The sequence below is a fragment of the Paramisgurnus dabryanus genome, chromosome 13, assembly GCF_030506205.2.
Source record: "Paramisgurnus dabryanus chromosome 13, PD_genome_1.1, whole genome shotgun sequence".
Classification (NCBI taxonomy): domain Eukaryota; kingdom Metazoa; phylum Chordata; class Actinopteri; order Cypriniformes; family Cobitidae; genus Paramisgurnus; species Paramisgurnus dabryanus.
Genome location: NC_133349.1, coordinates 28064027 through 28078622, shown reverse-complemented (window position 1 = coordinate 28078622; position 14596 = coordinate 28064027). Strand labels below are relative to the sequence as shown.

Below are 14596 nucleotides of genomic sequence, written 5' to 3'. Positions count from 1 at the left end.
TATAATCTGACAGTTTTTATGTAAATTAACAGACGTTCAAAAGGTCTGCGTCTCTCAGGGGCAGGCGCTGCCAACCAAACACTTTCTCCTGAATTTAAACAGGAAACGGTGGAGTGCAGAGAGGTGAGACGAAAGAAGTTTAATCAAATAACCCTGGTGTGTATTAAAGATGTGATGGAGATTGAAGACAGCTGTCATCGGACGTGGACGTGCGGAGACGCGGCTTCATGTGTGTCCGTGTTGAACTGATGAAGTCAAGGACTTTATCTCACACATGCACACACATCTTTCTCATCACAGATACTAAAGGTCTGCTTTAAAACCCAGTGAGCTGTCTCAGAGTCTACAGCTTACACAGATAGCTACTGTAGCCTTTAATGTATCCTAACCAATAAAGTGTTAGATTCGAAGTGTTAGCCCTGCATAGATACAAAACAGTGCTATTCACAGTAAGTTTAGTGTACATTTACATTAGGGCAGCAACTATTTAATTTATAATCGATTAATCAGACGATTACTTTTCGATTAATCGACTAATTGGATAAAAAGCTAAACATCTATTCAATTCGATTTTTTACTAAACAAAACATTTTGACTTCTTGTAAATGTTTATGGAAATGCTGGTGAGGAAATTTTGCCATGGATTAATGAACTCATTTTGATCTTCAACTTTAGACCTTGATGAGTATTAACATTATTCATTATTAACAAAACAATAAGAGAGATGATATGCATGCGTTGTTACAAAAATAAAGAAAAGTCCTGGAGTTACTTTCATTTATTCCTATTATATCTCACAAATATCAATAAAATCCTTCTACAAATTCATCTCAGACAAGACTACAATTCCCTCAACTTCCTCATCTCAAAAACACATACTCTCTTCTTTAACAACCTTCATTAAAAACCTGTTATAAGGTGTTTATGCCTGTAAGATCCTTATTTTCTCAGAGGTAAAGCTAATTTATAAACAGCTACAGTACGTGACTACCCAGCACTTCCTCTGTCTTAAAGCAGAATAAACTATAGGCCTGCAGACCACCAGCGCGTCATGAGGAGTAATTACATTTACGGGACATTCGCAAGGGCAAATGTTCCCTGCAATAATGAATGATAAATTAACAACCACTGATACTTTCTTTAAACAAAAGTGCTGCCAGACTGCGTGTGATTGTGCACGAGATGTCTGCTGTCGCAATTTATATTGACCCCCGTCGTGCCGTCTCCCTGTCCCCGGCTCCCTTATCGTCTGTCTAAACAATAAGTTCAACATGCCAAACGGCACATTACGGCAGCCCATAAAGAACTCAGTAAAGAGACAGAGAGGCAAGCACAGAGCTCCTTGTCCTAATGACAAACAGGCTAATGTTGATGTTAACACTTCGGGCTCTGGGTAATGTAAGATCACACTGGCAAGACCGGGATGTTCACAAGAGTTTCTGTAGGATGCAGTACTGCTTTATGTTAAGCTGTGTGTAATATTATTTTAACATAGACTGACAACACTATGATATAAACCAGAGAATATAAAACACAAAAACCACTCTTCTTCTTTTGTCTGGCTATTAACACTTTGTAAACTTAAGCTTTGTAATGTTCTCTGTTTTTATTAAATGGTAAGTTCCAGTCTTTGTAACTGATGGCTGTGTTTTTTTATATGAAATGTTGCTGCTCACATTTGGTCAATCGGACGACGATTCCCAGCAAAAAGATAGTTGCATTAATAACTTTTGTGTATTGAGTAGTAACCTTTTGTGCCATATATTGATAAAAAACAAAGCTATTGACCAGAATCAAAATGAAGGACTGGCGCTAACTGTTTTATAAAAGTAGAATAAACGTTAAACTTTTTTAGGACTTATTTTTTTAAGGACCTTGAAAATATGATATTTTGTAGTACATCTCTCATACATGTGTGAGGGTCGTTCACACCTGGTCAAGTCATGCGTTTTTTTTCTGATCGGATTGCTATCCGATCGTAAAAATACCAGATGTTAATGCCCTCCAAAACGTTTTCAAGACACAAGTTTAATTCCAAATTTAAATTTAAATCCATTTCAGAGGAAACTGGACAAGTGTAAATACACCTGGTTGATGAACCACATATGTCAGCGCTTTAACTCCTCCCAAACATAAGCACGCCACCCGCAAGTAAGCCAGCAAAGAGGCAAAAAAACAAAGACGACATACTTGTTGCTTAGGGAGCGACGACAGCGGGTTAAAACGTTTTTGGAACCAGTCCAACGACAAACTCAAATGACATTAAACAAAGAAATAAAACTTTGAGAGTGCGTTTTGTGAACCCATTTCCCCGTCATACTTCTACAACATTTATTAATCTTAGCTCATGTTAATTTCAGCATTTACTAATGCATTTATTAAATCAAATGTCATAACATTAATTAATGCACCATGAACTAACATGAATAATGGCTGTTTCACATGGTACGCAGCAAGATCGCTGTGCCACTACAGCTTTTCTTGCGTAGTGGAAGCGTTTTGTGAAGCATTTAGTGCCAAGTGTGTTGCTTTAAGTGGACTGACCCTATGATAAGGGCAGCCACTAGTCACTCTGGATAAAAGCTGCTAAATGGCTATTTACACAAATGTTATGTTACTGAAATATATTTCAGTATGATGCAGGCCTCAGATTAACTTACTTGATGGAGTTCCTGAAGTGATCTTCTGCAGGGTTCTTTACTGTGCAACTGTTCAGCAACCACAGATCGGCATCAGATGGATTCTCTGCAGAAAAAGAGATGGTGAGAAACCTATATCTACTAGTACTTCTACTACTATGATCTTTCAAACTAACCGCACAACAAGCAATGCTGTGTTAAGGTAATAGCAACAACTTGATTGCCCTGAAGGTTTAACACCCTAAATTGAGATACGAGCGGTCCGGGGAAGCTCAGTCTGATGCTGTTGAATGCACAGCATCTTAGAGCAGAGTTGAGTTTATATATTTAGTAAGGGCTGCACAGGCTACACACTGATCATGAAGTAGATGTCTATTCTTTTCAAGAGAGTGGAGCTACAGTTGATACTTTTCACTTAGTAGCACAGCTTCAGTCAAACTTTCAGAGACCTGTAGAAACTCAATAGAGACCCTCTTCCACACATATGAGCTATAAGTGATGCTTAGGCAGTGAGAGGCCGTAAGCCCAAAGATATGAGGCAAACAAGTACTGCGGGATTAGAGACATACTTAAAAATATACCCTTTTATTTTACACTGTACTTTAAGGGATTCCCAAAATGGGGCTCATAAACCACTGGTGGATGGTGGGGGAATTGCAGGGGGTTTGTGATGTGATGAAAAACAATCAAACAATTACATCATAAAGTGAAAGTGTTTTTTTCCAATAAAATCTAAACACAAAAATCTAAAATACTAACTATAAATGAAGAGTTTGGTTCCAAAACCCAATAAATCCATTTTGACAAATTTTGTTAAAAACGTGTTTTCTATACCAAGAATGTGACCAGATGAAAACCACTATTTTCTGTTACAAACTTTCACATAGCATCTTTATGTTATATAAATATAAAAAAATCAAATCCATAACTTGATTTTCAAAGATTTATTATAAAAACGAATGATTTTTTCCACAAAATGCAATAAATCCATGACAAGTTTTTTTTTTTCAAAATTCTATGAATCTATTCAATCAATGTAAAGATGTGCATTCATTTTTGCCATTTTATGTTCATTTAGTTGAACAGTTGTACACACTGATTAAAAAAATAAACATTAATGGCATTAATCAAAACACTTACTTTGAACACTGTCATTGCTGCGCGATTATACTTGACGTCGTCGCTTAAAGTTTTTCACAGCGATCAGCTGTGATTCTCGTTGACTGAGTAAAATTATGAAAAAGTTTTTCTTAAGATACCCTTGGGTCAATATGTTAGCACGAGAGAAGCTAGATGCTGTTGCGAGAACAAGCGATCGTCTCCCGAGTGCCTCTCGCGTAAATTATTAGATGTTGATGGCTTACGTTTCTTTCCCGTCACAGAAAACCACAGGTTTATCAATGCTATTAAAGTAATATTTTGTTTTTGTTTGTTTGTTGATCACGAAGTACAAAGTAGATGAGGAAAACTAGGACTCTGTGTACTCAGCGCGCCACCATTGTTTGTTTACATTGCGTGGAATGGTGCGCTTTAATGTTTTGGAGCGGATTTATTGCATGCTGTAAAAAAGGAGGAGTGGGTTTATTGCGTTTTGGGAAAAAAGGGAGAAAAGATGACAGAATAACACGGCGGATATTGGATTTTGCGTAAAATTAAGAATTTACTTTTAAATACTGACCTGATATAATACTGATTTTGGCAGTAACTCATTTTTTTCAAAAATGGCGTTTATTGCGTTTTGGAACCAAACTCTTCAAAAATTCCTTTTATTTCTTTAATCTGCATGTTATGTGACCATCACACAAGACTACATTATTTCAGAAAACTGAGATCTCATGCTAAATAGACAGATGTGTTTTATATACCATTAAAAAATACCAGAAGTATTACAGTAGTAAATATTCATTAAGAAAATATTAATTCTAAATAATAATAAATAGCGCAGTGTCCTCCGATTGGCCAGCTTACAAGTAGGATGTGATTGGCCTGAATACCTCTGCACTGCTCAAAACTTGCATTTGAATCATTATTTAGTCAGTAGTAAATTCTACTACTAGTACTACTCAGAAGAGGGCGGGATTATGATAATGACCGTCGTGTCAACTTCAACCGTGCTTGTGTTTATTGCAGTCCAAGAAAAGAGATTGGAGTTGGAAACGATAATTTGCGTCATCCCTTACTTTGGAATTTGTACCTTTTGCATGTTGTTAACATGTACTAATACTAGGGCTGGGCATCGATTTTTCGATTAATCGTTTTTTTTTTTTTCGCGGTTGATTCAAAATCGATTCTCACAGGCCACAAATTGATTTTTACAATTTTATTTCCGCAAACATTGAACGTAAGATTAATGTTAATCTAATTACTAATCTTCTCCACTAGATGTCAACCTTTTTTTGTCTTGTGCGATGTTACCAAGGAGCGAGAGGCGAGAAAATAAATAAAGAAATAAAAACGCCCAGCTTATCTACGATCCATGTGCTGTCAGCAGAAACACTTTATCAACTGGAGGGGGAACAGACATTCTGAGGGGAACAAGATCGGCTGCTACACCGGCCCTTAACTCACCTTCTATATAATCTAAATTCATTGAGTTGAATCGAGAATCGAGTATAAAAAACAAGTCGATAATCGTAATCGAAAACTGGCCCAAGAATAAAAATCGAACCGACAGCTTGTGAATCGAAATCGAATCGATCTGGAACATCTGAATCGATACCCAGCCCTAACTAATACACACACACCAAAGGAAAAGTTCAATTGTAAATCGGAGGATAGGTGCTCTTTAAAACATTATTTTCTGATGAAAGAATGCTAAATGATTGCTGGGGCATTTCTAGATGGATGCTAGTGTAATGTAGATGCATGCTTACTGGTAGTCTGGTACAAGTAAAAAAATAAACCCATAAATCCTACACTGTAAAAAAATATTTTGCTTAATCAACTTAGATTTACAAGTCATTTCAACTTACTATTTTTTTACTTGACTAGAGATGATTTGCTACAATTTATAAAATGAGGTTGACATACTTCAACTAAACTTTGAGATATTTTCCCAGACTAGTTTAGACTAGTTAGGGATTAGACTAGTCCTAGACTAAGATAAATGTAAGAGCTATAAAAAGTAAAAACAACTTGCAAGGCCATAACTTAAAATACACCAGTGCCCTTTTTTAGCCTCAAAATGCACACAAGTAATGTTTTAATAAGGCATGTTTGTTAAACTAGTCATATTTCCTAATTAAACTAAGGCCTAGTTCCTGTTTTAAGATAATCCCTGTCCGGGAACTCAACTCTTGCTTGTAAAGCAATTAACAACAACCAAGTTTTAGACAACTTCAAAGAACAGTCTAAACCAGATGGACATAGCATAAACGGTGCAGGAGTTACACCCCAAAAATGTAATACTTAGGGTTAAGGATTTCTGGAAAAATACCAAGGTATGAGCAACAGTGACAGTAATGCTTGCTTTGGTAAACACCAAGGGAAAAAGCCCTATTATATATTACAGTAATAAATTAATCAGGACTCACTATTATTATGCCTCTTTTACACACTCCTGTTTTTGCCAAATGCAATATAATATATTACCCCATAATGATGGCCTGGGGATATTGAATCAAAACAGCAACAAGCCGGAATCAGTTAACAAAAAGGGGGAAGAGTCCAGAAACCGGAAGAGCACGTAATCCCTTAGCAGGCTCATAAACACACATTTAGGCAAAATAAGCAAGTGATTCTAATAAAGCAAAGTCAGATTCTCTGAGTCATTATGAAGAACAGCAGGGGGAATGAATATTGCAAAAGAGACAAAACAACCCAAATAGGACACATAAAACTCTTCTCCTCCCTTCATGGCACAAGCATGCATTTCCACTAAATGACCTCTCCAGCTGCCCACTTCATGCATCAGCGCCACATTTCATTTGTGTCTGAAATGGTTTTGCTTATTGCCGTTAGTCAGCATTTGAGCGTCTCCAGCTGATAATTAAAGGGAACACAGTGTGTTCCTCTGTGGTTGCTGGAGACCTCGACGCCGAGCCCAAGTCAAACCAAATTCAGTGCTTTAATTTTCCTCTTTAACTGCTCGATATGTCATCCAGAGTCTCTAGAATCATAGATATATTAACTCTTTCCTGCAATCAAACTATATGACAAAAAAAATGTGGTTAAAAACTTAAAACATAAACATTGAGATGAATGACGGGCCTTTCGTCTTTAAATTCTGATGCATTATGGGTAAGTCAAAAGTATTAAATTCAAATTAGCCTTGTTAAATTCATATCCCAAAACTCATTTCACCATCTTATCCCTGGTGGATAAGTGCTATGATTTTGGTTAAAGACATTACAGCATGGAAAAACAGTTCCTCAAAACACAAATGAATACATTTATATGACTTCATCATTTAAAACTGCAATTCGTAACCTTTGCCTCTCTATCGCCACCTCTGTTTGAAGCACAAAATTACAGGATAATTTATGTATTCAACTTAAAAAGCTTCCGACCGACAGATCAGCTTAAAAATCGTTATTATAAACTTATTGTTGTGAATCATGGCAAGGTAAGGAGATTGATTGTTTATGCACATCAATGATTGTGGGAACCTTGTTAAGAGGTGCCAGATCCGTTTGTGGTTAGTGGTTACACCACATGTCTCGACACATTATCCACTACCAGTAAATGAAAACAGCCAATAAACATGAAATTCGACCAAGGCACCGCTGTTACCATCATGTTACACGTGATCACGTTTCTTTTCCCAGCACTGAAGTTGCCATTAACACTTTTTCGAGAAGAAAAATAAGAGGGAGAGCGAAAAAATCTGGATGACTCCTCTCTCGGGCCGACTGATAACCACAAGGGTTGGGGTAGAGGCAGTTTTCTGCTTGTAAAAACATGAGGAGTCCAGCTCCTGGATTGCAACGGTTTGCTGTGCTGGTTTATCTTCCAAAGTAATCCCACAAGGCTCAGATGTACCTTGAGTAATCACCACACGGTTCAGAGAGGTGAACTTGGTCTCTGGCTTAAGACTGAACTGAGACCAGGCAATGAGAGACTTGTAATAGAGGTCTGGTCTAAATTACACCATCACTTTTACCAAGATGTTTAAATGAGTTTTAGACTGCATCAAAAAATCTATTTAAGGATATTTTATTAGATTAATGCTCTATAATAATTGTTCACTAATATTTGAAAACATTTGAGCTCATAAAAAAAAAAACAAATATTTAAATATTTGTTTATTTAAATGACACTACACCACAGGGATAAAGCTGAACGATTTTCCCTGCTTGAGAGGATTCCAGAGAATGCATGAGCGTCAAAGCGTCCACTACACTTTGTCTATAGCGTAGTTGGCAGGGCAGCCAGAGCGTTTTTTGACGCTCTCGCCGGCGGTGTGAACCTCCATCGGGTAAAGAAATCTACATGCCTGCTTAATCTTGACGCCCACTAGAACACTTGAGCCAATGTTTCCCCACTAAAAACACTTTTGCAAGGATAAGATTCTGTCTTAGAGGCTGTTTACACTTGGCATTAACATGCGTTTTCGTCGATCGGATCACAAGTGGACGACGTTAATGCCAGGTGTAAACAGCGTTCAAAACGTTTTGAGCTCGTCCACTTTCGACCACTTTCAACCACATCCAGAGGTAGTCGAAACCACTTTCAATCGAATCGCTTTGGAGCTGCGGAACGCACATGTGGTTGAATGTGTTCGAATAGCCACACGCGACCGCCTTCTCTCCGCCCATTTATCTAATCTGAGATATTAAACACAAGTTTTATGTCTTTTTTTGACTTCTGGCGTGAACATACGGTGAACAGTGCTATTTTTAGCCTTCCATTGATAAAACTAAAGTGGCTGATCTCCGTAGTTTCATTTTGAAAGCGTGTGAAAGTTGCGCGATCCTATTTCATCAATTGCGCTGAAAATTCAGAGCAAGCTCTTACATACACACGTAAAAAACACTGTGCATCCGAACATAATATAAGTTTGCGTCCATATAAACTCATCATTACTCCCGCTCGCGTTTGAATGACAGCAGAGAGACTCGCCCACCGTCTCACAGACCACCCCCTCACAGTATTCAGGACAGAAGTGGTCGAAAGTGGACAAAAGAGACGGATTTAAATACCAGGTGTAAACGAATGTGTCTCTCTCGTCCACTTGTGATCTGATCGATGAAAACACATCTTAATACCAAGTGTAAACAGCCCCTGACTTATCGGCGAAAGCATCCGCTGTACTGATGTAGCAAACACAAGCACATCTTGCTTGCGCCAAAATAAATAAGATGTCAAGCAAAGTAATTTCACTTTAATGGCAATGAAAAGATTATTAGTTAGTAATTGAAATGCCTAAATTTCACAAATGCCACATTTCATTGATAACATATTTGACTCATTCGCTGCAGTGAACGCAAGCTTTTTGGAAAAAGAAGAAGATCCAAAGGATTGTAACCAAACATAAAAGATTTTTGGAGTGAACTATTCCCGTAAATCAAGATTTCAGATGAATCCGTCAAGTTAAACACAACATAAACACATGCAGTTTAATCTACAGGTTCCCTGATTGTTGAATGAAGGAAATGGAGCCTGGCCCAAAAGACGGACAAATAAAGAACAAAGAACATGCAAAAAATAAATACCAGACATAAAAAGGCAGCCCAGGGCTTTGAAAAAGGCATCTAAAAGACCTGGGACAGAATTACACATAGGCTCAAAACAATCCTGCCCAAGCTAAGGATAACTTCAGCAACCTCTGGATAAACAGGATGTCCAGTGAAGCTGAGGAGAAACAGAACAAACCTCTCGGCTTAAGGCTTTCCAAAAAGGTATTATAAAGCACTGCCAACAGTAAGGCCATGCTTAAAAGCACAATATTTCAGAAAGATGAACAACCCTCTCTAAATCCCTGGCAAGGCGGCATAAAAATCCTTCCACTAAGCAGAAAAAGGTAAATAAGACCTAGAGGGCTGTTTCTTGGTGTTCCTGTCATCTGTCTTTATTCTCAAAGTTATTTTAACAGCTTGACCTCAGGGATAAATCAGTGCTTTATAAACACAGAGAAACGCAGGCCTGTTTTCTCAGAAAACGAAATGATTTCGTTACATAATCTAAAAGGGGGCAGATCTAGCCTCAACGGTCTCCTAAAAGATATTTGCATAGTAAAACTTAAAGTGTTTGGAAGATTCATGATTAACCAGGTTTAAAAAGTGACACGGTTCAAAGTAATTTCCCAGCAGCAAATGCTCGCATACCTGACACACCAAGCATTGCATAATTTTCGGGCCTGTAATGGGTTTGCCGTGAAATAGTGTGTGTGCCTAAGGTAGGATCAGTCAGTTTTCAACACAGGCACAATCACGAAGACACAAACAGCTGTTCATTGGTAAATCCAGAGAAGTCATTTGCATGAATTTGACTGTGGGGCAGAGTTCAGACAATTGCAAAGACTGTTTTGAGTAAAACCTCATTGCAACCGTCCTTATCAGATTCACAAAAGATGTTCCACCACCAACGGCCAAAACACCCTCACCAAACAGAACGCTGTGTCAGCTTTATACACATATAAACAACCATATATTAGGTGTCTTTAACTACTCACATGCTTACATGAGAAAAAAACATGCATGTGTTACATTGCACTTACATTTTAAATGGATAGTTCACCCCAAAATTTAAATTTGCTCACCCTTTTGTTGTTTAAAATGTTTATGAGACAGAAAATAATTTATTTTGATAAATATTGTTAAGCACACAGTTGATGATACCCATTGACTTCCATAGTATTTGCTTCTCCTACTAATGTGTACTGTCAACTGTGTGGGTGCCTACCATCATTCATCAAAATATCTTCTTTTGTGTCTTATACAAGTTTTAAACAACATAAGGGTGAGCAAATGATAACAGCGTTTTAATTTTGGCGTGAACACTCCCTTTAAAGGGACACTTCACTTTTTTTAAATACTCATTTTCCAGCTCCCCTAGAGTTAAACATTTGATTTTTACAGTTTTGGAATCCATTCAGCCAATCTCTGGGTCTGGCGCTACCACTTTTAGCATAGCTTAGCATAATCCATTGAATCTGATTAGACCCTTAGCTTTGCGCTAAAAAAGGACCAAAGAGTTTCAACATTTTTCATATTTAAAACTTGACTAATAACTCTGTGATTACATTGTGTACTAAGACTGATGTAAAATTTTAAGTTGTGATTTTCTAGGCAGATATGGCTAGGAACTATACTCTCATTCTGGCGTAATAATCAAGGACTCTGCTGCCGTACCATGGCTGCAGCAGGCGCAATGATATTACGCAGTGCCCGAAAATAGTCCCCTGCTATTGAAAGTAACCAAGGGGACTATTTTTGGATGCTGCGCTATAACTCTTTGGTTATTTTTGAGCACAATGCTAATGGTCTAATCAAATTCAATGGATTATGCTAAGCTACTGTATGCTAAAAGTGCTACCGCCAGACATGCAGATAAGCCGAATGAATTCCAAAACGGTAGAAATCAAATGTTTAACTTTAAAGAGCTGAAAAATGAGCCTGTTTTCAAAAAAGTGGAGGTTCCCATTAAGTACATGTTTGTAGTTACAATTGACCCCATCTCTAACCCCAATCCAACCTCAAAGTCGTGATAAACTAATATTAATATCGCTGTACATTATTATTACATAGACAAGAAAACTGGATCAAATGTAAGTAAAAAACAAAACCCCAGCAATGAGAGTCTAATTCCAATCATAATTCCAATCATAGGGAAAAACTTCAGCATGTCCGTCACTAAATCAGTAAATATCCACTGGGACCTCCAAAACCAGACTGTCGTCAATAATTCATCTACCAAAATAAGGAACTTTCCCAAACGTCGTTCAAAATTACGTTGGAGAGCGTGATGGTGTCACGAATGATTTGTTCAGAAACAGGCTGTTTGACACGAGAGCCAGCGGCCTGAAAATAAGAGACTCGCATGAGACAAACATAAACACACAGATACAAATAAGTTGGCGAACAACAACATAAAGCCTCAGAGATTAGCTAAAGCCATTTTATCTGCGGCCAGGTGTCCCTGGAGCTGCCCTCTGGCTATCTACCAAAGTGTGATTCTGTGCATTAAGCTGAAGCCGTGTCGCACCTGTGGACGCCCCTATGCGGAGCAAACAAGGTGCCATCCGACTCTAAATGATTGCTTTCTGGTCCAGTTGATTTCTTCAAAACAGCCAATGGCAATAGCACGACACATCCCCTGACAAATCACATGACCTCCACTGAAGGGAAAACTCAAAACAACGGCCATGACTAAATTTGCAGCGACTCTCAACTGTAGATTCATTACAGTCAGAACAATAAAAGATTCATAAAGACATACTGGGCCAGAGTTGTCATAGCTCCTAAGCTATGTTGACCTATTTGGGTGAGGCGCTTTGTTGACTATGGTGACACGATAGGATGTTTATCAGAGAGATGGCGGATTACATAGAGCATAAGGCTTAAAACACAGCCTCTCTGCGAACAGATCTGGGCTGAAATCGGGTCAGTGGTGATGGCATCGCCTGCTATTATTTGTGACAAGAAGCGACAGACGACCTGAATTGGAAGCAAATGCTTGTTTGTGAAGGCCACATATTTATAATTGCTTTTTCTTTAAGCTAAAAGACAAATGCATTTAAATAAAAGAGAGAAAAAAATGGCTCCAGTGTGATTTTACTTTTTGATAATGCCAACTACAAGCACCTGACATTATTTCACAGCCTATAAAGAGAACTGAATACTTAAAGAGCCTAATTCACTGTGTGAATGTGCATTATAAAAAGAAAGAAAAGGCGTTATATCTAGTTAAACATGCAAGGCAAAATAAGTAGGTATATAAAATGAGTATGAGTATATATTGAAAACCAGGCTACCTAAACAAGTAGTATAGGGCCCTTTAAAATCCGTTTTATTTTTTCCCAAAATCAGATTATTTTTTTCCCAAATTCCTTTTAATCCGTTTTAATTTTTGGCAATTATTTTTTTTACCCTTTACTGTTATTTTAGTCATAAAAAGAGTGTGCCTTTAATGTTAATGATTAAGATGTAAATGATTTGGGGAAAAACGGGATAACACAATTACTTAATGACTGTAAAACATGCATTTACACACGCACACGTGCAAACACACACACGCAAACACACACTTCAATTCAATGCATACATTTTTCAATGCATAGTGTTATTGCAGAAGGCTGCACGTGTAAAAGCAGTGGTGCCTTCAGAAGTGCCTTAAACACATCAGTCCAGCGGAACGCGATGCAAGTTTTAAACACAATCGCTTGAAATGCTTATAACTTTACAAACATTCACAGGATTATTGATCTGACTTCGGACAGCATTAGCGCGCAGCTCTTTTCACGTCCGAGCGAAAGAGAGACAGAGAGCGGCGCCATGATGCAGATGATTATATTTTAAATGCTAGGGATAGTTAGTTTGCATCAGCTCGCCTGAAACGCATAAAACTGAACAAATACATGAGGATTTGTGTTCGGACTTCGTACAGATGCGAGAGTACGTGCACATGAGAGAGGTGCAGTAAGACAGACATGGATGAGAGAGTTCATGTATCTTTGCGCTCATAGTGAACGGAATTTTGACAAAACTTACAAAATAACAGTCCACTCCGGTCACATAAAAGTCATGTGGGAACTGCTCTGAACTAAGTGCTAAGTGTCGAATTTCTTATTTTTTTCGCTGACGAAAGCAGAGTCGTGGAGGGCCGCTTCGCCATGGTTTCAGTGTTTTGGAGGGCGTCTGAAACAACGGGAGGGGGTGTGTCGGCCAGATTTACTTCCCCCGGTCTGCATTTCCCCCAGACATACGTTCTACTCCCACACAAAAACAGAATTTTATTCAAAATATGTAAAAATTCCGCGAAATTCCGTGTTAACACTAGATTCCGTGTTAATTAGCCAATTCCGCGATTCCGTGATCGCGGAAATTATTGGGCCCTAGTAGTAGCTTTTAGGCATGCCCTTTAAAGGGGTCAATAACGTATTATTTTGTACTGTTTTCTGTGGCCCACTAATAGCAAAGGTTTTTTTATCTTTAAATGGTCATACTGCTTACTGCCATTATTAGCAGTGCTGCATATGTAAAACGTTTCAACGTTCCTGTCTGTGCAAGTCAGATGCACTTAGAGGGTTTTGCATCCAAGCTCTTCAAATGTAAAGTGGCAAATGTATATTTTGGCTAAGTTTAACCAACCACCCTCATGTTGTTCTTAACCTGTACGAGTTTCTTTATTACGTCAAACCAAAAGAAGATTTTTCGATAAATAATACTAAGCCCACAGTTGACAGTACCCATTGACTTCCATAGTTTTTGTTTTTCTACTATGGAATATGAAATGGTTGGTTACCATCATTTATCAAAATATCTTCTTTTGCGTTCAACAGAATAAGGGTGAGCAAGTGATGATTTTTGGGTGAACAGTCCCAACTTCCCAGCATTTGTTGGCTCAAAATTCTTGAAAAAAAATTCGGCTTTACTGACTGATACACCACCAACAGAAAGAAACACTTTTGCAAGCAAAATCACGGTGTGTGTTTTCTCAGGGTTGGGGAGTGCATTTGCTGTTTTCTCCTCCGCTTTGGTCTCTAGCCAATCGCATGCACTTTTCAGCACTGTGAAAGCTCTAGGAGAAAATCCAGTTCAGGATTGGAGAGCAGTAGGGGCCAAGTTCACCAGGCTGGCCCAGCAGTACGGCTGAGCGCACAAGCCCGCCCATGCAGCGGATGCCTGGATGGAGCAGGCGGCGCACATGGCGGTTTTTTAGCACAGACAGCTGAATTAGTGCTAATTCAGGGCCGTTTGGCCTGGGGGCAAGTATGCGCTCCCCGTACCGTCTGGCTGCGTTGACCCTAAACATATCATATCAGCTGTCAGAGCACACTACTCCCTCAGGAGGTTCTT

The 14596-nt window shown here is 38.4% G+C and overlaps 1 protein-coding gene across 1 annotated transcript in view; it reads right to left on the bottom strand.

Moving 5' to 3' along the window:
- Positions 1–14596, bottom strand: part of LOC135728177 (threonylcarbamoyladenosine tRNA methylthiotransferase) — a 179041-nt gene that overhangs the window by 113524 nt on the left and 50921 nt on the right. The window contains exon 4 of the mRNA XM_073811500.1: positions 2661–2745. Coding sequence (XP_073667601.1) covers positions 2661–2745 — 85 coding nt within the window. The remainder of the gene's footprint in view (positions 1–2660; positions 2746–14596) is intronic.